Source organism: Budorcas taxicolor, chromosome 2 (genome assembly GCF_023091745.1).
Source record: "Budorcas taxicolor isolate Tak-1 chromosome 2, Takin1.1, whole genome shotgun sequence".
In the NCBI taxonomy this organism is placed as follows: domain Eukaryota; kingdom Metazoa; phylum Chordata; class Mammalia; order Artiodactyla; family Bovidae; genus Budorcas; species Budorcas taxicolor.
In genome coordinates, this window is record NC_068911.1 from 77934825 (window position 1) to 77962622 (window position 27798).

A 27798-nucleotide genomic window follows, 5' to 3' on the forward strand; every position below is an offset into this window, starting at 1 on the left:
AGGGGGAGAGGGCGGGGATAGAAACGTCAACCATCACCCGCCCCCCCCCCCAACCCCCAGCCTCCTTTTCTTTCTCCCCTTCCTGCAAAAGCTGCACAAGTCTCTCATCCCAACCCCCTTCTTCCTCTACCTCCCACTCCCCCCAACTCCCCGCCCCAGCTATCCTTACAGCTCTGGGCAACCGCCAGGTTAAGCCCATTTGCACTGGGAAATTGACGCTGTTTGGGAGAAGAGAAACAGATCGATTGCCCTTGTGACTCCCCGCCCCCCTCCCCATCCCCACCCCCTCCGCTCCCTCCTTCCTTCCCTCCTCCGCCACCTCCCCTCACCCCGCCTCCTTCCCTCTCCCCACCCCCAAACCCTCTCACCCGCGGCAGTCCGGTGCGAGGTCCCCTCCAGAAGGTGAGGGGAATGGATTGGACTCCGGTAGGGAAAGCGGGTGTCTAGAAGTGGTGCTAATGGGAAGAGATTTCTGGTTTCAAAAGAGGATGCTCTGCCACAAAGAGCGGCTCGCGCGCTGGCCTGGGCTCTAGCCGAGGAGAGATCCCGGGAGAACTCCAGAGCTCGCGGGGAGCGCTCCTCGGAAGACCGGGGTCAACATGCCTGTTCGCAGGGGGCACGTGGCACCACAAAACACATTTTTGGGGACCATCATACGGAAATTTGAAGGGCAAAGTAAGTTCATTTGTTCTCTTCTCTCTCCCTCGCTTTTCGCTTTGGTAGTGCACTTGGCGTCTGCCGCTTCCAAGCTGAGGAGACTCGGGGCTCCGTCAAGTTCAGAGACTGTGAAACGGAGCCAGGAGGTTCAAATGGCAGCGCAAGTGTTCTCCCCGTGATATTAATTTTGATTTACATTTTAGATTATGGTCTCCATTATAGGAGGCAATTTGATCCTCCTCTCCCACTGCTCCATTATCTGCCTTGCTACTTAATGTCCTACTCTTCTACTATCTTAAAGGGAACGTACTAGTGTAATGGGTTTATATTTCGTGGCTGTTTTATTGTAGACTTTTTGAAAGTCAGGAGCAGGGCAGAGCACACTGTTGGAACGAGAGAATGTAAATGGTAGCAGCGATGTAAATGTCTATGCAAGCTGTATTTTACTTCGGTTAAATTGCAAGGCTGTGGTGTGACAGGGATGCTTGCTTGCTGCTAGTTTATAGAAGCTAAACTTTGCATTGAATCAATGCAAATCCCAAGCAGGAGAATTTGGGGAAAGCAGTGTCTGATCCATGTTGATTCCCAAGGCAAACAGTTCATTATTTTAAGAATATTTGTGTCCCTTTACTACCCCCTTAAATTTCCACTGAAAATTTAAAAATTAAACTGTAATAAGTAAATCCCACAAAGACTGAATGCAGAGAAATTTAGTATTCTCGTGTGTACTAATTATAGGGAATAAATTATTGCTATATAAATATATTGATTTTAGATCCTACACTAGTTAATTTATATCTGAGGTTTCCTTTAAACTCCATTAACACACATTTAATTTTGCACATTGTGCAGTTATTTTGGTGCTGCATTTGGTGGCGGGAGGATATAGTACCTTGTGTTCAAAAGAAACTTGTATATCTTGCTTCATATTTTATTTGGGAATAGTAAATATAATCTATGATCAATATTAAGAAGCTCTTTGTATTAAAGTCCCTACTACTACACAAAACTGTGAGGTCACCCAAAGTAAAAGTGAAAAGGTAGTTAACATGATATTTACTGTGTGTGTGTAAATATTTTTGTCTTCTGGGTAATATATATTATGAAAAGGTGAACTTTTGCATTATTGAACTGCTAATTAATGTGAAACAGTTTCATTGCTAGTAGTTTCAGGATTTGTTATTTTTAACATGATGTGTGTCATATGCCTTAGAGAGCTAGAGAAAAGCCAAATCCAGGAATAATAACTACTTTAAGAAAGTTGTACTCTGTGGGCCAAGGTTGAAGTGAGGAACCTGACAGCTACAGGATGCTTCAGTGTTTGGGCTTTGAAAATATTTACCTTACAATTAAATGGCATTCTGGAAATATCAGTGTGCCAGCTGCTTGTCTGACTGCTCATTAGGACCAAAGAGAGTTATAGGGCTTGAGAACTAAACTATTTGGGAAATGATATTCTTCAAATTTGAAGAAAAGCTTGTTAGTACTTTTTGTTAAAACTACTCAGGGGACCATTCATTTTAGTTTTAGGGTGTCTGTGTCCAGGCAGTTAGTGATTTGGGAAGTACCTGCATTTCAGATTTCCTGTTATGCAACAAACTGTTTCACTGTTTATAAGAATCTTGAGGAAGCTTTGTAAATGATACCATACTCTCTTCTTATTTCAGATAAAAAATTTATCATCGCAAATGCCAGAGTGCAGAACTGTGCCATCATCTACTGCAATGATGGGTTCTGTGAGATGACTGGTTTCTCCAGGCCAGATGTCATGCAAAAGCCGTGCACCTGTGACTTTCTCCATGGGCCTGAGACCAAGAGGCATGATGTTGCTCAAATTGCCCAGGCGTTGCTGGGGTCAGAGGAGAGGAAAGTGGAGGTCACCTACTACCACAAAAATGGTAAAGTTGATCTATTTAGGATTCCTTGTGTTTTATTCCATTGATGAAATTTTGACAGTTGATTACTGAAAGTTCATAGGCAGAGAAACCCCAAAGGGTCAGTTGAAGATACATGATTTGTTTATAGTGTTGCAGAAATCAAGGAATGTGGAGACTCTCCTCAGTGGATAGTAGGTGCAATCTCTTTTTTGAATGAGTATTCTGTACTCTTCAAAAGTGAAGTAACTTAATGTCACTGAAGACAAAATGCCATAAATCAATCTCACTGTTCCCTAAGGGATAAAGGCTAGTAATTTACTGGTTGTGTTGATATGCATTTGGTTGGAGAGAAATACAGAGTTTTATTTCAACTAGGGACTTACAGGCAAAGCAAAGTCTTACAGAAAAATGCCTATCTGATTTTAAAACTGTTATAGTTACAGATATTTCTTGGCTCTTCAGCTTTATTTGATAGGCAACACATTTTGTTTTTTTTTGATGCTTTTTATGCAAGATTAAGGATGACATATAGGAACTTATAAAACTGGTCTAGTAAACCTATGTATATTCAAATAACAGTCTATTCATGTGTTCAAGATTTATTCTAAAATAAGAAATGGAGAAAAGGAACTATGATATGTAGAATTATTGGTATTCATTTTTACAGCTGCAGCAAAACTGGCACCTGAAACTTAAGGTCATACCTCCACTTCAAGGGCACTTCTCCTTTTAGGATTGCTTTGGGAGCATAAGTACATTAGACCTCTAATAGTTCTCCAAGAAGTACACATTTAGTGGGCATGCATTCTTTAAATATATTATATATATATATGAACTTATGTGTATAAGTATTCAGATATACCCATTTGAAGTATATACTTTCTCATGTGTACACTTAATGATATCTGACAATTTGAAGCTTAAAGGCAAATAGATTAAAAATGAATGGTATAAGATTTATTGATATTGCATTATCATTTTTAAAATTCTATTGTTAGAAATCAGTGAGGCAGAGGGTTATCTAATCAAATATTTAGGTAACTCTTAAAGTTTATAAATGAGTGATGTGTTATAATGACTCATCATTTGGTAAGATGCATTCTAACAGGGAAAAGGTTTAGCTCTTCCTCCTATTTTCTTATAATTAAATATTTCATGATAGAAACATACAATTATTAAACTACTAGATTATCCTTAACATCAATTTGAATGGGTATGAGTAACAAAGTATGACTGGAACAGGTCTGTATAACTTTGGATTAATCTGGAATGAAACCAGTTATATCATTATCAATCAAATAGAGTCTTTTAAAGTTCTCATTTCCCCACTACTTTTTAATCAGGAGGGTTGGCATGCTAGAAATAGCCCAGTTGCCCTGTTGTCTTGAAAGCATTTCTTGGACGAAAGCTCTCACTACCCAAATGGATCTCATCTTCTTTGTGTGTGTATGTGATGCCAACAGTTTGGACTTTAGGAATAATTTGAATGTCTTGATATTTTGCCCTTATGAATATCTGTCATGATGTCCCCACTGTCTGTATTGTGGTTACTGTACAGTGTATTGGTCATAATATTTTCTGGTACATTTCAGAATTTTTTCAGCTTATAGAATTTAAGTATATAATTAATATGGACTATATAGTTCACTTAGATAACTATAATTTTCAAATTATATTTTCAGATAGAAAAGGTGTTACTTATTAAGCTGTAAGTAAATGGTAATGTTTAGTTTATTTTGTACAATGTGACTGTGTAAAATGGTCTCAAAACAATTTTTAAAAACATTTTAATGTGGAATCACAAACATGGATATAAAAATGTCTACAGTGAAGATGCTGGTACATTGACTAAGGCAAATCTTTCTATCAGTGATTGCTTGGTTATAATGAATTAAAATCTTGTTTTAGACAAGGAGTCTTTATTTGGAAGCTTGTTTAGACATACAAATATCAACTTTTGTTGATAATTTTGGTTCTGTTGGCTTCATTTTCACATGTGACTCAGTCTACAAGGACTTGAGTATCTTTAGAATCAATGACAAATGTTGCCTATTTTGCTTTTTTTTTGATTTGGGGAACATGAGGTGATGGGCCAAGCTTTTTTTTTTTCTCCCCAAAGAAAAATATTAATTTGAATGACCTTTGTAAATTGAGAAGACACAGACAGACTTAATTTCTCTGAATGTAATCAACTTGTGTTTTTGCTACTAATACAACTGCCTTGAATAGAATCTTCTGAGTGTATTGGTTTTATTCACATGGCAACTAAAAAATCAGTTAGAGCTTGTGAAGTTCAAATGATTTGAAAGTCTTATCTCTTAGAGACCTGCCAGCCAGCTCTACATTTATAAAAGCAGGGAAGGACAAGCACTAACGTTTTCATTGGTTTGTTTCCAAAAGTTTCCCTAAATCTTTATTATTGAGGTCATTTACTTGTGACAGGTTCTTGGTTTCTTAAGTGTACATGGCAAATGCTTCCTTTACTGATTCTTTGTTTAGCACTTCACTGGGATATGAATTGTGATGCAGTATGCACAATGAGCAAATTGAACAAAAAGTTGAGATATGCTGTTTTCCACTTTTTCCATTCACTCACATTGGAGTAGCAAAAATATGAGCATAGCCTTATTTCTGAAAGATTGTTTCCCACAGTGGCCCAGAGGCTCATAAGTAGTTTAAACTTTTTATCTGCGTGATGAGTTCACGTTGATTATGTGAGCCACATGGTCACCATTGTGAAGCAGTGCTTCCTACCATGCTCCTTCCAGCGATTTTTTTTTTTTTTTAACCAGGTACAACTAGGCTTGCTGTTTACTAGAATATCAGTTTTTATAAACCTGGTTATTTGCAGTAGGAATATTTGACAGCCCTTCCTTTGAGGATTCTATTTTACAGCGTAAGTCATTATTGCATAAATCATTCTTGGCAGCTGTGAAATATTGCTTGAGGTGATAAAGCTGTAAATCTTTTGACATAAAACTCTAATTATACAAAACTATAATTATGCTGAAGCTTATATAAGGACAAGCATGTATTTTAATAGCATAATATGTGCATTTTAAAAATACCTTTTTAGCAAAAGTGATTGAGAAATAGCAAACACTTCAATTATTAACCCACTCATAGTTTGGAGATGATGTTAGTGGTAAGGTAACAGAAGAACAATTTAGTTGGTCATCCTTTAAGTTATTGCTCATCTGCTTTGGGGTGTGTCGTGGAACGGAGCTGGCTAGTTGAAGTGCTAAACCATTTCCATCAGAGCTACATATGTAATTTTTACCTTAAATTATCAAGCCACTCTAAACATTTGGAAAGATAAAATTTCTCCAAAAGAAGTAAAGGTCTTACCTCGGGAGAAGAACAGGACTTAAAATGCATTATTTTTAGAGATTAGAGCATTTCTGTATTTTTGCCACTATACTTTCAGACATAGTGCAAAGCCAGTTTTTGTTGTTGTTGTTGTTAGCAAATCAGACATGCCCCTTTCTTTGTATTGCTTGTAAAGGACTAAATGATGAGAAAGGGCTGAGGGAAGTCTTTTCCTGATGTACATGGGGACCAGATACAGACAGGGCGCTAGTCATGTTGTGAAAAGTGTGAAAGTTGCTCAGTCATGTCTGACTTTTTGTGACCCTATGGACTGTACCCCGCCAGGCTCCTCTACCCCTGAAATTCTCCAAGCAAGAATACTGTAGTGGGTAGCCATTTCCTTCTTCAGGGGATCTTCCTGACCCAGGGATCAAACTCCCATCTCCTGCGCTGCAGGCAAATTCTTTCCTGTCTGAGCCACCAGGGAAGCGCAGTCATATCAAGTTCCAGAGGTATCATTTGATTCAAATCAACTCAAGATAGGTTTTGGTTTGGTAACACTGAATCTACCATCTCTAAGAATTCTTTGAAAAGACCTTATGGAAAATGCTGTGTTGTTAGGAGTAAAACTGAAGACGCACACTGAGTGCCACCTCTCTCCAGGCACCTGAGAAATAGTAGGAGGAGATGCGAAGGATTATCCAACCTTATCTCTACTTTCCGGATGTTTTTATCATAGGGTGACTAAAGTTCATTTCTATCTTCTAAATCCCAAGAAGTTTTCTTGAAATTATTTTTAAAGAAAAAATACTACATAGACTACGAAATGAAGAAGCTTTTATATTAATGAAGAAAAGAACTTGGGGTTAATTACCATTCTTTCTTTATTCCTAAAACCTGAAATAAACATATATTTCCTCTTATTTTTTATTTGTGAATGATACAGACTTATTAAAGAAGCAATGAAGTTTAGTTAAAATTTTAATAGCTCAAAATAAATTTTATAATAGCTTTATAAAGTTATATTGCATGCCAATATTCAGATCTCTTAATTCCTGAATTGTGTAGTAGAGATAAAGATGGTAGTTTTGAGAGAAAAATTGAAGCATATTTTGTGTGTGTGTAATTCAAGCAACAAGAAAGTTTGCCAGGGAGCATCTTGCCTAGAATTTGTTTTGGTGTTCATTTAAATTTTCAGTTTGTACATTTTTCTGTTCTGTCCAATAGTATTTAGTAACAAGAGTAACATAAACTACATTTTCTTTTACATATCTAAATTTCATTGGGCTTGCCTAGTGGCCCAGATGGTAAAGAATCTGCCTGCAATGCAGAAGACCCAGGTTTAATCCCTGGCTTGGGAAGATCCCCTGGAGAAGGAAATGGCTACGCAGTCTAGTATTCTTGCTTAGGGAATTCTATAGATAGCTGAAGTCCTTGGGGTTGCAAAGAGTATATTTCATAGACTCTAGTAGAAGGAGACTCTAGTAGAAGGAGGAGTAGAAGGAGAAGGCGATGGCACCCCACTCCAGTACTCTTGCCTGGAAAATCCCATGGATGAAGGAGCCTGGTAGGCTGCAGTCCATGGGGTCGCTAAGAGTCGGACAGGACTGAGCGACTTCACTTTCACTTTTCACTTTCATGCATTGAGGAAGGAAATGGCAACCCGCTCCAGTGTTCTTGCCTGGAGAATCCCAGGGACAGGGGAGCCTGGTGGGCTACCATCTATGGGGTCGCACAGAGTCGGACACGACTGAAGTGACTTAGCAGTAGTTATTTTCTAGAGTTTAGATTTGATCAGTTGTATTTGTTGATAAAATAAGATTTCTCAACACTCCTCCTCATAGTTTGAAAACTTTACTTCATTTTCCAAGTGAAAACAAAATATCCTAAAAATTTGGGTGTGCACTGTTCACCTCTAAGCAGGTTTGGTGCTGGAAAGAAGCTGAATTGTCTGCCAGCCTGAGAAATAACTGCTCAGTTACTTTTTCACCCAAGGGGCTTGAGAACAGGGTCAGCTTAGGGCTGTAGGCATATGCTAGATTTAGTGGAAGGAACTAATTTCTCTGGCTTCTATTGGCTTCCAGTGTTGTTTTCATTTTTATTTTTTGGCTATAAATAGTCACTAAATCAATTACTAGCAGTCAGCGGCAGAGAGAGTCCTAGAATAATTGATTCATAGGGAAGTAGCGGTTTGGAGTATGAGATGTTAAGACATCAACATTCATTTGGCCATCTAATCTAGAAACCTCAGGGTCATTTTCTGTTGTTTCCTCTCTCTCTTCTCCCTAAACCAATTGTTCACTAATTCCTTTCACTATTTACGTTTGAAACATTTCCTAATGGCAACCCTACATTCCCATCAGTGCCAAGTGCCCTGTTGAAGCCCTCTTCATCCTTCTGAAGGAGAACAGACATTTCTCTCCCTTTGAAATTCACTCTCCACTATACCAGCAGAGAGCTATTTCTGAAATAAACAGTGATAATTATCAGAGTCAGGCATCCCTGTAAATGAATTTCATATACTAAATAACGAATACAACAATCCTGTAAGATACATGCTCTTATTATCCTTAGGAGAACCCTACACCCCATAGAGATGAACTTAGCAAGTCACACTTAAGTGATGATGCCCAAGCTTTTAGAAACTTTTTCGTATTTTCTGCTCAATGTACTCAGGTCATACTTTGGCTTTAAAAGCTATCTTATCTCCTTAAAACTCTCACAAATAAAGTTCTGGACTCTTTAATACTTGGTGCCTTCAGAGTTTAACTCACTTGGGTTTTTAAGTAGAGTGTGTTTAGAGAACTAGGTGGATTCCCAGTTCTGACAGTTACTAGGTAAACTCAATCAAGATTACCTTCTTGGTGCCTCAATATTCTTTTCTGTTGTATATTTGAAAATAACATCTACTTTGTTAGGCTGATTGATTGTTTTATATAGAACAAAGTACATGGCATTATTCCTAGTATGATTTCTTGCCCATAAACTGTGCTTGATAAGTATCAATTAATTGAATCTTGGCAACTTTGTTTTTCTTATAAATCTTACGTTCCCATAATACTTCACTGCTCAAGAGTTTCTCAAAGAAGCCATGTCCTTTTATGTCACCACAGCTTTGTTCGCCCTTCAGAAGTCTTCCTTTATCTATAATAAAGTCCCAATGATTAGATTGTCTTTCCCTCAGCTTCTCACCCTGAAGAAACCATTATCATCTTTCCAAAAGCAGATCAAAACAAGTCTTCTGATGCCTCCACTGTTTATTCCTGAACCACAGCAACTCTCCCTTCCCTTGGTTCTCAACTCCAGTGTAGCACCCGGAGTGTACTACGTGTCATTATATGTTGTTGTTAATTTTGAGCTCATTCAAAGAAAATGCCAAGTCTTATTAATTTCTAAGTTCAGAATGTATGGAAAACTGTCTGGTATGAACTATGTGCTCAATTAGCATTCACACAAAGAATGAAGAGAGGATTAGAAATGCAACCATAAAATTGGGGAAACAAGAAACAGATCAACATCAGGATAGGTTGTGAAAAGTGTAATTAAAGGGAAAGTGTGATGTTTTGATTTTTCTTATCTTCTTAAGAATACTTCTAAAGTGTTAAGAACAATTTCCAACATCGTTATATTAATGGACCTGTTTCTTTGCTTAATAAGGTATTAAATAACCTTCATAGTCTGTAGCTATGCTGATAGCTAGAAAAATATTTAGTAAAAATGATAAGCTATTGATCGGGAATTCTCAATAATTAGTAGTAATAATCAATAGTTACCCATGTCACTCACTCACCAGTAAATCAAAATGATGCTTACTGGTGTCTCCAATTATATCCGTATAGCAGCCAAAGTTCTTTTCTAACTTGAATTCATTGCTGTATTTCACATAGCTCCCACAGGAACTTACAAGTTAGATAGTACTGGCATTTATACCTAGTAGAACATCTCATTCCTCACTGTTTCTTTGAGAATTCTTAATTGACGGTGAAGCTTGATTTCAGGGTCAGTCAATAATGCGTGTTAAATCTAAAATTATAAAATTAGCGTATAAAAATATAAGTAATAATTCTTAATTGTTACTATCAAATGAACGTGTTCTCTCTTTAGTCTGCTGTCTACATTTAGCAAAATTATAGAACCACCAAGAAGCAATAGAATCAGGCAGCAGTAAGACATTAATCACCATAGTGAAGAAATTTGTCCTATTACTGAACAATTAGGAAGGTCAAATTGCCACTTGTCACAGATGGGTTACAAGAAAACCGAGTACCAGCCTTCTATTGCCATGACTATTTCGTATCGTCCTCTTGCTTCTATAATTTATGTAAAATATCTAATTGAAAAAAACCAAGGCACTCTTTCTGTGAACAGTTTAAATTAGGACAGAGGCAGCCCCTGTGCCCTTTAGTCTGTTAAATGGACACGGGTGTGTACAAGCTCTCCTGTGTGTGGTTTCCACTGTTGGGTGGAGTGTCTCACGCTACTTTTCCTTCTGTTTACTGCTTTACTCCTGTCTATGGTGGGTCTCCATTGGTGCATGAGGGCTTTCTCTAGGTGCAAGAGTGAGGGCTGCTCTCTGCTTGTGCTGTGTGAGCTTCTCGTTGCATTGGCTTCTCTTGTTACAGAGCATAGACTCCAGGTGCACAGGCTTCAGGAGCTGCAGCACGCAGGCTCAGGAGTTATGATTTGCTGGTTCTAGGGTATCTGAGTTTCAGTACTTGTGACACGTGGGCTCAGCAGTTGTGACTTGTGGGCTCCAGAGCACAAGTTCTGTAGTCGTGGCACATGGGCTTAGTTTCCCCATGACATGTGGGATCTTACCCAACCAGGGATCAGACCCCATGTCCCTTGCATTGTCAGGCAGATTCCTGTCCACTGCACCACCAAGGAAGTCCTACTTTTTACTTCTAAAAAGGGTAAAATAGCCTGGACTGGTGCTTGGTGAGCAAGAATTTGGAAGAAGTGAGAGAGGATTGGGGTGCATTTTGGCACTTAGTTGCACTCAGTTTGTAAAATAACTTCAAACTAAACCACACTGGTGAGCCTGGCAAGGCTGCCCAGGCCACTCTGCTTTTGTTTACCTGATTTTTTCCTCCAGGATGAAGAGTCAGAAGACAGCAGGTAAATCTCACCATTGCTGGTTTTATTGTCTCCTTTTTTTCTTTCTTTCCTGAGAATCATTAGGAGCGTTTCTGTTGTCATTCATTGTTTTGATAGGACATTAATTCTTATTTGTTGTTTGAAATATTGCTTTTGAGAAACACGTAATAACTGCATGGGTTCAAAACAACTTAAAATGACCTTCTGTCATTAAAAATCTCTTCTCATACTAACCTTTGTGTTCAAAATAACATTTGTGTTTCTTTTCCAAGAAATCTGTATTAATGACTCAAGATGGTGGACATGATGACAAAAATTAAAGTATAAAATTGATGGTGGTTTCGTAATCAATTTTTCAATGATCAAATAAAGAATGAAATCTAGGAAAAAACTAAACAAGGTACTTATATGTTAAAAAAGAAAAGGAACACTATTTGTGTTAGAAAAGATCTCATTGAAATCAGAGCCCTAAGTGTTTTGAATATATCCTTAGGGTATAATTAAGATCCCATTAATTCAATAAAATCAATAGTAGAGCCAAATAACATTATATGTTGTGTGAATAACTTTTAATCAGGTTCCCACTTATTTCTCTTAGCTAAATTACTTAAAATTTCTTCTGCTTTTGCTAAAAATTTCTGTGTACACCATCCATTTTCTTTAATCATGTTAATCAGTTGATGTTTAGCTGTACATTTATTTTAGGTCTTTTATACACACAGTTGTGCACTCTAGGTTTTAATTCTCCTGGCTGTAGTATATGAGCTATAATCCTTCACCCAATATAGATCTTCTCCCAAAGGATTAATTGAGTTCCATTTCTTTGACTGACTATGTGAATTACTTTGTCTAATTTTCATGACAGCTCTGGGAGTAGATATCCCATGTTACAGATTAAAATAAAGAGTAGAAAACTGATGATCATTGGGCAAAGTGGAGTTCAGATTTAAAATCTAGAATTTTCTATGCTTGCAAACTTTGCTGCCTTCAAATATTTTATACTTTTAAACTTTATCACATCCTATGTGTCCAAATCCTAGTTATTAATTATAGATTCTTACTGGTTGTATGAGGTGTGAATCTGATTAATTTTCACCAAAGGGTGAATGAATGAAGCAGACTTCATCCTGGGCAATTTGTATTTTAAATAGGACCGTCATTCAGCATGAATCTTTATCTGGCAGATAATTGGATTTCGGTAGGGTGAGGATAGTTATTGTGTGCTTATAATCTTTGCATTATTATTAATGGTGCTCTTTCTTTGCTCTTAAAAGTATCTCTGCTTTGGACTGTCAACTTAGGTTTGGGGGACGTTTGTACTGAAAGACCCCTCGGCTACTATGTGTCCAGTACTTATCCAGAAGGTCTAGAAAGAACTGTGTGTGTTAGTGTGATTCAGGAGCAGAAGCCCTATTATGTTCATATCCTTTCTCCTTCCTACAAGGAAGGTTTTATTTCTTGACAAAATTATGTGATTTAATGAAATTTACCAAAATATTTAAGAGGGGAATCATAAATGTACTGGCATGCGGAGTCCTTGTTTTATTTAAAACATCTCCAGTTTTTTTCATCTTGGGCCAAACATCAGACTCAGTTCTGCTACACACCTTACTGTCTTGTGCCTCCCAGCTCCTCCCAAAGGTTGCCATCCTCTCCTTTACATGATCTCTAAATTTCTCAGCCAACCTTGTCTTAACATTTTTTCCCATTGTCTCTACAAGAACACCTATGATATTGCCTTGTTATAATTTATTTCTATGTCTGTCTCTTCCACTCAGAGTCAAACTGTCTGAAAGGACTTATCAATGCACTTATTTTTAAAAGGGAAAGAAATGGAAGGAGAACAAAAAAATAAATTTAAGGAACCAAGAAATATACTTGTTTGCTGATGAAAATGTCAGATAGCACATTCTAGAGAAGTCTTTCTCATTCAACAACCTGTATCTAGATATGAGAGATGTAAAAATTACCAACATATGTTGTTTATTAGTTGAGGAGCTTAATTTGCTGCCATATAGCTTATATTTTATGAAGCAATTTGTTTTAATACCTGTAGCTCTAAAGGATATGACAACTACTCAGCCTTCTTTGGTCACCTAGAAGGAGAGAAGTGGTCAGGACAGTCCAGATAAATCTTTAATACCTGCACAGTCAGTTGATTCTGGTGGGGGCAAACACAGGTTAGTAAAAGGGAGAATATGTCTACATATGCTTGTAATAATAAATGCAAGTTTGTAAGCCATCCTAGCTCTCCATGCATCTTGTTAGTTGAATATACATGATAAAATATTTATAAAAGCTTCAGTTCAGCTCAGTTCAGTCACTCAGTCATGTCTGACTCTTTGCAAACACATGGACCGCAGCACACCAGGCTTCCCTGTCCATCACCAACTCCCGAAGCCTACTCAAACTCATGTCCATTAAGTCGGTGATGCCATCCAACCATCTCTTCCTCTTTTGTCCCCTTCTCTTCCCGCCTTCAATTTTTCCCAGCATCAGAGTTTTTTTTTTTTTCTTTTTCCAATGAGTTGGTTCTTCGCATCAGGTGGCCAAAGTATTGGAGTTTCAGCTTCAGCATCAGTCCTTCCAATCAGTCCTGAATATCCAGGACTGATTTCCTTTAGGATTGACTGGTTGGATCTGTTTGCAATCCAAGGAACTCTCAAGAGTCTTCTCCAGCACCACAGTTCAAAAGCATCAATTCTTTGGTGCTCAGCTTTTCTTTATAATTAACTCTAACATCCATACATGACTACTGGAAAAACCACAGCTTTGACTAGACGGACCTTTGTTAACAAAGTAATGTCTCTGCTCTTTAATAAGTTGTCTAGGTTGGTCATAGCTTTCCTTCTAAGGAGCAAAGCGTCTTAATTTCATGCCTGCAGTCACCATCTGCAGTGATTTTGGAGCCCCCCAAAATAAAATCTCTCACTGTTTCCATTGTTTCCCCATCTATTTGCCATGAAGTGATGGGACCAGATGCCACGATCTTAGTTTTCTGAATGTTGAGTTTTAAGCCAACTTTTTCACTCTCCTCTTTCACTTTCATCAGGAGGCTCTTTAGTTCTTTGCTTTCTGCCATAAGGGTCATGGTATCTGCGTATCTGAGGTTATTGATATTTCTCTCAGCAACCTTGCAATTATTCTGATGTCTTTTTCTGCTATCTTTCTTCACACACTGAAAACAGCCTGGTACTTACATGTGTCTCCAAACACATTTAATTCTTTTACCCCAACTCTGAGTCATGGATTGAGATTGTAAGGTCTGTATGGTATCAGCAGACACTTCATCAGTCATATCCTGACACAGGATTTCAGTCGGCAAGACTTGCATGTCTCTAAATCTCTCAAAGTGGATTAATTCCACTGTCAAAAAAAAAAAAAAGAAGAGAAGAGAACAAATAGAATAAAAGACATAATCTCGAACCTCAGAGATAGCCATTGTTGAAATGATGGCATGCGTACGGTCCATAATTTTTCTATACAAATAATGTGCATGCACACATGCACTTACATGTGTGCACACCCATTTTTTACATGCTCAGAATAGCACTATATATACCAAACTCTATCCTGTTTCCCTCACTGAAAAATTTATCCTGAACAGATATGTGTTTTAATGATTGTACAATATGTATTACATGGCAAGTCTATAAATTATTTTATTAGTCACAAAATGTTACCTTGAAGGAAGTAACATATTACCAACGATATCTTATTATTGATCACTGACACTTCCAATTCTTCACAATTGTAAAAACATACTAATTTTTCCTTACTGTGTATGTCTAGAAATATAATTGCTGAGCAAAATGGTAAGTGTACCTTAAAAACCTTTGGTGCATGTGTGCATGCATGCTCAGCCACTTCAGTCATGTCAGACTCTTTGTGACCCCATGGACTATATACCCCACTAGGATTCTCTGTTCATGGAATTTTCCAAAACTTTGGTTCCTCTTGTCAAATTATATTCCATTTATTAATGGAATAAATATTTCCTGTGTATAATAAAACTTGGTATTCATTTTCATTTTTGTTGACTCATTAAATAGTATATTACTGTCTGATCACTGAATTTACTCCAAAATCTCTGTCAGACAATGTATAGAAAATATTCAGAGCTGTTGCTGCTGCTGCTAAGTCACTTCAGTCATGTCCGACTCTGTGCGACTCCATAGACGGCAGCCCACCAGGCTCCCCCGTCCCTGGGATTCTCCAGGCAAGAATACTGGAGTGGGTTGCCATTTCTAACAGTGCTCAATATTGCCGAGCCTATGGAGCTATATAGCCTGGATGAAGTAGGAGCTGGAATCAAGATTGCCAGGAAAAATATCAATAATGTAAGATATGCAGATATGACACCACACTTATGGCAGAAAGCAAAGAAGAGCTAAAGAGCTTCTTGATGAAAGTGAAAGAAGAGAATGATAAAGTTGGCTTAAAACTCAACATTCAGAAAACTAAGATCATGGCATCTGGTTCCATCACTTCATGGCAGATAGATGGGGAAACAATGGAAACAGTGAGAGACTTTATTTTGAGGGGCTCTAAAATCACTGCAAATGGTGACTTGCAGCCATGAAATTGAGAGGTGCTTGCTCCTTAGAAGAAAAGCTATGACCAACCTAGACAGCATATTAAAAAGCAGAGACTTGACTTTGCCAACAAAGGTCCGTCTAGTCAAAGCTGTGGTTTTTCCAGTAGTCATGTATGGATGTGAGAGTTGGACTATAAAGAATGCTGAGTGCTGAAGAATTGATGCTTTTGAACCATGGTGTTGGAGAAGAGTCTTGAGAGTACCTTGGACAGGAAGGAGATCCAACCAGTCCATCCTACAAGAAATCAGTTCTGCATATTCACTGGAAGGACTGATGCTGAAGCTGAAACTCCAATACTTTGGCCACCCGATGCAAAGAACTGACTCATTTGAAAAGACTCTGATGCTGGGAAAGATTGAGGGCAGGTGGAGAAGGGGACGACAGAGGATGAAATGGTTGGATGGCATCACCGACTCAGTGGACATGAGTTTGAGCAAGCGCCAGAGTTGGTGATGGACAGGGAAGCCTGGTGTGCTGTGCTGCAGTCCATGGGGTCGCAGAGTTGGGCACGACTGAGGGCCCTGAACTGAGCTGATGGAGCTGTAGGACTGCCCAGTCTAAATGCCCCTTCCTACACCAGGTTCTCTCTCCAAAAACTCCTTTTCACATTCACATTCTCATTTCAGTGATTTTCTGGCAGTTTTCCAAGCCTCAAATTCACAAACTCATCCCAATTATTGACTGTTTAGCAGCATTCCTTGAAGTTTTTTTTTTCTTTCTGTTTACGAGTTTGATTTTAAGTTATTTTCAGTATTGCTTATTGTCTGTGTAAACTCTGATGAAAGTCTTGATTAGTGAAAAGTTTTTATTCAGTAGTTTGCATATGAATATATAGTCATATATGTAAATACATCTCAAATTTTATAGCTTTGTTTAGATTCAAGTGATAGGCATGAAAAGTAATAAATTCATAATAAACTTCCAGCAAGGATTCCATGTAAGAGAAATGTTGTTGTTCAGTCACTCAGTCGTGTCCAACTCTTTGCGACCCTATGGGTTACAACAAGCCAGGCTTTCCTGTCCTTCACTATTTCCCAGAGTTTGCTCAAACTCATGTCCATTGAGTCAATGATGCCATTCAACCAAAATGTACTTATAACTATAAATGATATCAGTTACTCAAAATTACACAATAATATGTGAGGAAATATACAAGCAACAGAAACTCAACATAGTATTAAATAGACTGCTAACTTTATCCCAATATAATACTATTGAAATGACTGCAGTGAAAGATCATTCTCTTCCTAGGCTGCTTTACTTAATCAGGACAAGCAGAGCTCGGGTAATCTGATCTTTCTAGCTGTGACTCACTTCTCAGGTTTTCCCTCCAGGTGTTCTTTATAATGAATGTCACTTAACTAAGACTCTGTAGGATTTATGGATTCCCAAATTGCTATTCTCAGAATCTGCTCCCTGAATGAAGGAAGGACTACACAAAAATTCCACTAATGATGCATAGTTTCAACTGTCTTATTCATTGGCGTCTATTTAGTTCTCACTCTAAAATTGCAGGGCTTGTTTCTCTGCACAGTTCATGTTTCTAGAGTTGAGCAGAAGGTGTCCTACTAAAATTTCATACCCCTCAAAGTTCATTATTTTAAATAAGGTCAGAACAATGTGAGTGCAGTGTGAGTTACACAGCATTTGTTTTAAATATTGGCTCCTTTGAGGATGCCAATAACTTAAATGATGAACTTCCCTCTGGAGCATAACTCATTTAAAAGAATTCTGTTAGTTAGTACTTTTTGTTGTTAATCTAAATTTTTATGAAAATATGAGGAATGGTGAATGTGTTTTCTAAATCTTTACCAAGTAAGAATTTTACACTACTCTTGAGTTTTTTTCACTAATAGAAAATAAAACTAAATGTTTGAACTACAGCTCAGCTACAGAAATGAAAATTAACCTCAACCGTAAACAAATAGGCAAGAGAAGCTTCATAAATACTTCATATATGACATGTGAAACATAATGAGTAACATTTTAAATTTTTTTCAGAAGAGAGTACTTAGAGATTTTAGCTACAATATCTGAGGTTATAGAATTAAAATATTAAAATATAAAAAATGAGGATGAAACTGACATTTTAATTATTTTAGGTGCATGTTAGAATCCTGAGAAAAAACAAAGAAGAAATTCCAGGCATTATCTTTTCATTCTAAAAGAAGTAATCATGCTAATTCAACCGTAAACAAATAGGCAAGAGAAGCTTCATAAATACTTCATATATGACATGTGAAACATAATGAGTAACATTTTAAATTTTTTTCAGAAGAGAGTACTTAGAGATTTTAGCTACAATATCTGAGGTTATAGAATTAAAATATTAAAATATAAAAAATGAGGATGAAACTGACATTTTAATTATTTTAGGTGCATGTTAGAATCCTGAGAAAAAACAAAGAAGAAATTCCAGGCATTATCTTTTCATTCTAAAAGAAGTAATCATGCTAATTCTGTTAAAGAGTTCAACAAACATGCACTAAAAAAACCCAGAAAACTTATTCTAAAGAAATGAATTATAACCAGGCAGGGCCTTCTTGCTACCAACTCCATTGTTCCAGAATTAGAATAACCACCCCTCTTCTCTCCACACACCCATTTTAATCATAACTCAAGTAAAAATCAGATCTTGAAATTTTTTCTTTTTATTGCTTTTAGTTTATTTACGTTTGTGTACTCTGGTATCTTGCTAATGAGTTCAAAGTCTAGGCTTCCGAAATTATCTATAGCAGCATACATGTTGTTCTGTAACTGGGATGAATTAAGTAGTAGACTGTGGTATGAGCACTTTAATTGATATTAATAACTTTCATTTATTGGGTACTTACCATGTGCCACTAATCTTGTGAAATCTCATTTTTTCCCCAATCCTCAGGACATCTTATGAAGTAGGTATTTGATTATTCCCATTTTATAGATTGAAAAGATGAAGTCAGTAAGTTTTCCCAGGGCTACCCAAGTGAAACATAACAAAGCTGTGATTTAGGTGTAGCTTGTCTTATTTCGGAGCCTCTGCCCTCAGAACTCTACTGCACCACCTCAGGCCCCCACCTGTCCATGTAAGTTCTCTAAAACACACAGTGCACACAAATTTGACATTAGAGTTAAGTGCCATCTTAATAGAAAAATGTAAATTGTTTCTGGATTTTAGACACTTAAATGTTTTAAATTTTGAGGCTCCTAATTTTCTCTCAAATGCAATTAAGTAAACACGTATTTCTGATGTTTCTGAAATACTTTAAATTCACCTCTGTTTCCCCCATGCCTGAAGTAGTTGCTCAACAAATAATTTCTTTAAATAAATATATAAATGAATTAAATCTGAAGCAAACTCTCTTAACCATTTGATCTGTCTGTTACTTCTTCAATAATGTGTTTGCCTGTTTGAAAGGGATGATAAAGAAGGAGCATACCACTCAGATATTCCTTCAAGAGAAACACTGGCATCTTGAACAGACATTTTCATACCTACATGTTTGTCATAACGGTATTTACAGTAGCCAGCAGGTAGACTCAACCTTAGAGTCCATCAAGAGATGAATGAAAAAGCATCATGTATACCTATAAGTGAATACTGTTCAGCCTGAGAAAAAGAATGAAATTCTGACACATGCTACAACGTGGATGAACCTCAAGGACAGTTTCTTAGTGAAATAATTCAGTTATGTGGTGTCGACTATAGTTACACTCTTAACAATGGAAACTAGAATGTTGATTGCCAGAGTACGGTTCAGTTCAGTTCAGTTCAGTTGCTCAGTTGTGTCCGACTCTTTGCGACCCCATGAATCGCAGCACGCCAGGCCTCCCTGTCCATCACCAACTCCTGGAGTTCACTCAGATTCACATCCATCGAGTCGGTGATGCCATCCAGCCATCTCATCCTCTGTCATCCCCTTCTCCTCCTGCCCCCAGTCCCTCCCAGCATCAAAGTCTTTTCCAATGAGTCAACTCTTCGCATGAGGTGGCCAAAGTACTGGAGTTTCAACTTTAGCATCATTCCCTCCAAAGAACACCCAGGACTGATCTCCTTCAGAATGGACTGGTTGGAACTCCTTGCAGTCCAAGGGACTCTCAAGAGTCTTCTCCAACACCACAGTTCAAAAGCATCAATTCTTCGGCTTTCTTCACAGTCCAACTCTCACATCCATACATGACTACTGGAAAAACCATAGCCTTAACTAGATGGACCTTATTCGGCAAAGTAGTGTCTCTGCTTTTGAATATACTATCTAGGTTGGTCATAACTTTTCTTCCAAGGAGTAAGCATCTTTTAATTTCATGGCTGCAATCACCATCTGCATTGATTTTGGAGCCCCCCCAAAAGAAAGTCTGACACTGTTTCCACTGTTTCCCCATCTATTTCCCATGAAGTGATGGGACCGGATGCCATGATCTTCGTTTTCTGAGTGTTGAGCTTTAAGCCAACTTTTTCGCTCTCCTCTTTCACTTTCATCAAGAAGCTTTTTAGTTCCTCTTCACTTTGTGCCATAAGAGTGCTGTCATCTGCATATCTGAGGTTATTGATATTTCTCCCGGCAATCTTGATTCTAGCTTGTGCTTCTTCCAGCCGAGCGTTTCTCATGATGTACTCTGCATAGTAGGAGGAGGCAAAGTGAAGTTGTTTGAGATATCAACTTTCTGTTGTACAAGATAAAAAAAGTTCCACAGATTGTTGTACAACAGTATGCACATAATGAACATTACTGTACACTTAAAAATGGTTAAAATGGTAAAACAAAAGCACAGAAAAAAAGAAACCTAGCATAGTGGCTAAGGTCATGGACTCCGTAGTCAGGTGACTGGGTCTAAATCCTGAAATATTCATCGTGTGATCTGCAAGTTACTTAGTTGCCCTGTCCTCAGCTTCATCATCAGTGAAATGGGAACCATGATAATAGGGCCTATCCTGCAGGGATTTATGAAGACTAAATTTGTCCATATTCGTAACAGCACTTACAGAAGCTCCTGGTACCCAGTAAGTGCAATGTAAGTGTTAACAAATAAAATTATATTAACATTTGAAAAAAAATGTGAAAAAGAGATTGGGTTAAAAATACTTGTATAGTTGATATGCTTACTGACTGTTATGCTCAAAAGGAAATTTGGAGCCGCATGTGTGACTGAGTAAAAAATGTGAATGAAATTTTGACGTCAGTAGGTAAAAGAAGATATCAAATGTATTTCTTGAAAATTTAAAATGTGAAATTCCCGGGACGTTATTCTGGAGATTATGGCCTTAATCACATTCTGTATAATTTATTTTTATACCTATTTTGAAATGCTGAAGCTCATTTTGTTTTAGGTATAGTTGCCCTGAAAATGTCAGCAGTCTGGGTAATTTTTTACAATTTTTCTCTGCACAGCTATCTTTCAGCTACACTGCACCAGTTCCAGAATAGTATTCCAGAAACCAGTGCATTTTGAAAGCAATAGTTCCTCAAGTCACACTGAAGTGTTAGCTCAGTTTACCTTTCCTCCTCCCTACATTTAGTGGAAATCAAGATAAATCTTATTTAAGACGAATATGTGGAATTAATTGAAACCTACTGATTTGGAGAAAATATGTAACTATAAATACCCAAATACTGACACCATAGTTAAGGTGACCGTATCATTTATAATCCAAAGCAAGATTATTTTTAATGTAAAAGGGCAAGTTATTAATAATTATAACAGGAGGACAGGAGAAATCCAGGACTGTCCAGACAAATTAAATGAATGAGTACTCTGAATACAACCTATATCTGTCACTGTGTATCAGGGTTTTCAAAACGTAATCCATTCTATAGTACATATTTTTCAAGAGCAGTTTTTAGATTCCTGAGAATGATGAGCTTAAAAATGTAGCCATTCATTCTTGTGATGCCTAAAATGCTTACTGTGTAGACAAAGGCAGTATCTTGCAATCTGGAGAAATGAGTCAGAATTCCTCTAAAGAATATATTGCACCTGCTGACCTCTTTGAAACAAGACTACAAATGAATCTTTCTATAAATACCATGTTAAAGGCTCTCAGCAAAGGAATTAACCTTAACCACTTTGTGGACCATGGTGAGTCATGAGAGCAGAATGGACAAAAGGCAAAGAGACTGAGTTCCTTGTTGAATGCCACCAGTTCTTTAAAGGACATCTTTGACTTTCAAAGATCTTATAAAGGATACTTATCTCTGAATCTGTTTTTTAAACCATGGGTGTGCACAGGATGAATGCACAGCCATCTCTTTTCTATCTTCTCTGTTAGGCTTTAGTCATATGTATTTATCTGTTTGTAATCCTGTGATACAGTTAGCCTTGCTTTGTGTGTAAAATTAATTGTCTAAAAAATTAAGAAGGAAGGACAACTCCAGAACAGTTGGCACAAATAGCATTAAGCATAAAGTTATCAACATTCTAATGAAAACAATTTAAAAAGTAGTTAGTTAATTTATTCATATTTTGACTATAAGTTCAGAAGTGAACTTATTAGTTCTCATGAATTTAAATGGAAATTGATCTCCAAATTTGAGGAGAAAGTGCAAGAATCAGAAAATCAAAATTAAGGAGTAAGAATTATTTTTCCAGAAGAAAGTTAGATGAAAGTGGTACAGCTGGTATTCTCTTATTGTTTGTGTTTTCCCAGATCCAGCACAAACATAAAGGAAATTATCTTTGTCTGTGAAAATTGAGTTTGTAAGTAAATTTAGCTTTTGCAGTGCTACAATTCAAAAAGGGGACAAAAGCCTATGAATAACAGTAATCACAAAAATCCTTTTTCCCTTCCAGATCCAACTAATTATTCATTTTAAATTACCCCTGGTTTTTGAGATCACTGCCCATGATAAAACATTACCAGGAGGATGTGGCAAAAATATTAAGGCATGAGAAATTATACCCTTCACATTTATCTGTTTCTTTTCCTTTTGACTTACGGTGTCCCATTCACTTTATAATTGCTAAATAAAATTTCACAGAATAAAGAAATACCTGAATAAATATATTGAAGAACTTATATGATATGTGGAAATAGAAGTTGCATTATTGTGGGTGGTCATATATTTTTCAATGAAAATGTGTCCATCCCCTTTTTAATGAACTAAGATAGAAGAAATACACAGATCTTGTCAACATTATTGTCAATTTATCCTTAATGAAAAGTTATAGAAAAGAGCATCCTTAGTTAAGGAGTGATTTCTTCTAGTCCCTTACCCTGAATTCTTCCTCTGTTCCTTTTTCTAGAAACATATTGTCTTGTCTCCAAACAAAGAAAAGTGAACTAGACAAGGTAGAAATCTTTGACAGCTGAAAAGGGCAAAATTTACTGGTTTCTTTCAAGTACAATCAAATTAGCATTATTCCTGAAAATTTACAGAAAAGATTATCACTTTAAAGTGATACTTTAATCTACTATTATAATTTTAATTAAAAGTTTTATTTTGAAAAATATTCAGACATACAGAAGAGTTGCCAAATATTACAATGAACTCTCACACTACCTTGATATAGATGAACCTGTTTTACAAGTTGCCACCTTTGCGTTATCTTTGTATTTTCCGTATAACATATATACACATTGCTGTCTTATGTCTATTTACTTATTTTGCTAAGCCATTTGAAAATTCTGCACAGATCATGGCCCTTCATCCTTGAGTAGCACTTATAAAGCACTTCAGTGCTTTATAAATTAATAAAAAGGAAACACATTTAGGTAGCTACAGCTTACTTATCAAATTCAGGGAATTTTATGTTGATGCAGTACTATTATCTAACACACCCCATGATCAAATTTTGTCAGTTGTCCCAATATTGTCTTTTAGCTAATTGTTGTTGTTCAGTCACCAAGTCGTGTCCAACTCTTCGCAACCTCGTGGACTGCACCATACCAGGCTTCCCTGTCCTTCACAATCTCCCAGAGTTTGCCCAAGTTCATGTCCATTGAATCGGTCATGCCATCGAACCATCTCATCTGCTGTCACTCTCTTCTCCTTCTGTCTTCAGTCTTTCCCAGAATCAGGGTCTTCTCCAATGAATCAGTTCTTCACATTAGATGGCCAAAGTATTGGAGCTTTAGCTTCAGCATCAGTCCTTCCAGTGAGTATTCAGGATTGATTTCCTTTAAGATTGACTGGTATGATCTCCTTGCTGTCCAAGGGACTCTCAAGAGTCTTTTCCAACACCACAGTTTGAAAGCATCAATTCTTCAGTGCTCAGCCTTCTTTATGGCCCAACTCTCACAACTATACATGTCTACTGGAAAGACCATAGCCTTGACTATACCAACCTTTGTCAGCAAAGTGATATCTTTGGTTTTTAACTCACTGTCTCGGTTTGTCATAGCTTTCCTGCCAAGAAGCAATCACCTTCTAACTTCATGGCTGCAGTCACCATCCACAGTGATTTTAGAGCCCAAGAAAAGGAGATCTGTCACTGCTTCCACCTTTTCACCTTCTATTTTCCATGAAGTGATGGGACTGGATGTCATGATCTTAGTTTTTTTTGTTTTAATACTGAGTTTTAAGGCAGCTCTGTTATTCTCCTCCTTCAAGAGGCTCTTTAGTTCCTCTTTACTTTCTGCCATTAGAGTGGTATATCATCTGCATATCTGAGGTTATTGATATTTCTCCTGGCAATATTGATTCCAGCTTGTCACTCACCCAGGTAATTAGCTAATTAGTTTTTAAGAGTTCAGAATTTAAACCATTATCATATGTTGCAGTCTCCTTTTTTGAAAGTTATTTTTTGAATTATAGTTGACTTATAATATTATATAAACTTCTGCTATACAGCAGAGTGATTCAGTTATATATATATTAAGATTTTAATATTCCTTCGCACTGTGGTTTATCCTACAATTTTGAATATGGTTCCTGTACTGTACCATAGGACTTTGTTATTTATACATTTTATATATAATAATTTACATCTGCTCATGCCAACCTCCCACTTCATCATTAATCTCTTAATTTGAATCAGTTCCTCAGCCTTTCCTTCTTTATGACATCGATATTCGTTAAGAGTACAAATTCATTGTTTTGTAGAATGCTCAGTCTGGATTTGTTTGATGAGTCCTCACAGCTTGATTCAAGTTGAAAATTTTTGTATGTTGTATCCTTTTCAGAATTGCCAGAATCATGTAATGTCAGTTTGTCCCATTATTGTTGATAAATTTAATAAAAACATGCAAGATATCTACAGGAAAATAATAATAAATATTATTAAGAGAAGTTATAGAGCAAATAAGTAAATAGAGAGATGTTCCACGTTAATGAACTGCAAGTCTCAATGTTGTAAAGATGTCCAGTCTTCACAAATTGACCTGTAATCCTAACAAAATTATAGCGGATTTCTGATATAAAGTATCAAGCTGATTCAGAAATTTATATGAAAATGCAAAGAATATAGATAGCCAAAAAGATCTTAGAAAACAATAACAAAGTTGGAGAAATCGAACCACATGATTTTAAGAATTACTATAAATTACACCAATCATGAAAATGAGTATTGGCCTACATCAGTCAGTTCAGTTTAGTTCAGTCGCTCAGTCGTGTCTCTTTGTGACCCCATGGACTGCAGCATGCCAGGCTTCCCTGTCCATAACCAACTCCTGGAGTTTACCCAAAATATGTCCACTGAGTCGGTGATGCCGTCCAACCATCTCATCCTCTGTTGTCCCCTTCTCATCCCACTTTCATTCTTTCCCAGCATGAGGGTCTTTTCCAATGAGTCAGCTCTTTGCATCAGGTGGCCAAAGTATTGGAATTTCAGCTTCAACATCAGTCCTTCTAAGGAACACCCAGGACTGATTTCCTCTAGGATGGACTGGTTGGATCTCCTTGTAGTCCAAGGGACTCTCAAGAGTCTTCTCCAACACCACAGTTCGAAAGCATCAATTCTTCTGTGCTCAGCTTTCTTTATGGTCCAACTCTTAAATCCATACGTGACTACTGGGAAAACCAGAGCCTTGACTAGATGGACCTTTATAGACAAAATAATGTCTCTGCTTTTTAATATGCTGTCTAGGTTAGTCATAACTTTCCTTCCAAGGAATAAGCGTCTTTTAATTTCATGGCTGCAGTCACCATCTTCAGTGATTTTGAGCCCCCCAAAATAAAGTCTGTCAGTTTCCACTGTTTCCCCGTTTATTTGCCATGAAGTGATGGGACCAGATGCCATGATCTTAGTTTCCTGAATGTTGAGTTTTAAGTCAGCTTTTTCACTCTCCTCTTTCACCTTCATCAAGGATCTCTTTAGTTCCTCTTCACTTTCTGCCATAAGGGTGATGTCATCTGCATGTCTGAGGTTATTGATATTTCTCCTGGCAATCTTGATTACAATTTACCCTTCCTACAACCCAGCATTTCTCATGCTGTACTCTGCATATAAGTTAAATAAGCAGAGTAACAATATACAGCATTGATGTACTCCTTTTCCTATTTGAAACCAGTCTGTTGTTTCATGTCCAGTTCTAACTATTGGCATACATGCAGATAAAGAGATCTATGGAACAGAATAGTTTATAAATAGATCCTCACATATATAGTTAACTGAGTTTTGATAAAGGCACCAGGATAATTTAATTGGGAAAAGATGAGGCTTTTCAATAAAGGCACTAAATTAACTGAAAAAATACATGCGAGTAAGTAGATCTTTACATTATACTTTGCACAAAGTTAATTTAATGTGGTTTATAGACCTAAATATACTTCCCATGTGGCACAGTGGTAAAGAATCTTCGTTCCCTGGGTCAGGAAAATCCCCTGGAGTAGGAAACCAACCCACTCCAGTATTCTTACCTGTAAAATTCCATGGACAGAAGAGCCTGGTAGGTTACAGTCCATGGAATTGCAAGGAGTTGTCATGACTGAGCATGCATGCTAACTAACATTATAGACATAAACATAAAAGTTAAAGTTATAATTTTTTTAGAAATAACCACCCAAAAAGTCTTTTAACTTTCACTGGGCAAAGGTTTCTTAGAAAGTATATAAAGGACCCTACCCTTAAAAATAAAAATGAATTGTACATCATCAAAATTAAAAACTTAAATGTAGTACCTAAAAAATTTCATTAAAGGCATGAAAATTAACATAGCCTGGGAGAAAATATCATCAATGCATTTATTTGACTAAGTAATTATATTTGTGTGTAGATAGAACAAATATACGTATGTGTCTACAAATCAATAATAAAATATAAATGAAAATGATGGTCAAAAGACTTGTATAGATATTTCACAAAAGAAAGATCCACAGTGGCCAATAAGCACCTGAAAATGGAAATGTAAATGAAAACCAAAGGAAGATACTATTTAACACCCAGCAGAATAGGTAAAATTAAAATATTGACAATATCAAATGTTGGTAAGGATGTGGAGCTACTGAGGTTCTCATCCATTGCTAGTAAGATTATAAAATAGAATTAATACTGAAGAATTGTTTAGGCTTCACGAGAAAATGAAATTGTACCTGCTTTGTGGTCTGGCAACTCCTCTCCTAAGTCTTTCTCCTAGAGAAATGAAAATTCATATCCATAAAATGATTTGTATAAATTGTTTTCAGTAGCTTTATTTGTAATAGCCCAAGTCAGGAAGTGGGCTTCCCTGGTGGCTCAGTGGTAAAGAATCTGCCTGCAATGCAGGAGACGTAGGTTCGATCCCTGGGTTGGGAAGATCCCCTGGAGGAAGAAATGGCAATCCACTCCAGCTTCCTTTCCTGAGAAAACCCATGGACAGAGGAATCTGGCAGGTAACAGTCCATGGACTTGCAACAATCAGACATGACTTAGTGACTGAACAGCAACAAGTCAGAAACAATGTGAATATTCACCAACAGGAAAATGGCTAAATAAATGGTAGAGAAGATGGCATCAGAGGATGAGATGGCTGGATGGCATCACTGATGCATGGACATAAACTTGGGCAAACCAGGAGATGGTGAGGGACAGTGAGACCTGGTGTGCTGCAGTCCATGGGGGTCACAAAGAGTCAGACACGACTGAGTGATTGAACAACAGCAACAAATAGTCATCAGCAGTTTACCAGTCAGCAATAAATAAAATATTGATATAAAAAGCTAATGAGTGGCTCTCAAAACTCGGGCAAAAGCTTTATTTTTATAAATAAATAAATACTGCACAGTTTCACTTATATAGACTTCAAGATTAATATTGCACTGATTGGATTTTTGTCATAGCAATAAAATCACAGTCCATAGCTCATTTTCCACCTTTTTCCTTAAATTTAAAGATGTTAGTAACATCATGATTACCGGCCAGGATTT

At 37.1% G+C, this 27798-nt stretch overlaps 1 protein-coding gene across 1 annotated transcript in view; it reads left to right on the forward strand.

The window, feature by feature from the left end:
• The first annotated feature begins 599 nt into the window (after window positions 1–599).
• Window positions 600–27798, forward strand: part of KCNH7 (potassium voltage-gated channel subfamily H member 7) — a 512879-nt gene continuing 485680 nt past the window's right edge. Inside the window, exons 1-2 of the mRNA XM_052662434.1 lie at window positions 600–675; window positions 2325–2555. Of these exons, the coding sequence (XP_052518394.1) occupies window positions 600–675; window positions 2325–2555 (307 nt within the window). The remainder of the gene's footprint in view (window positions 676–2324; window positions 2556–27798) is intronic.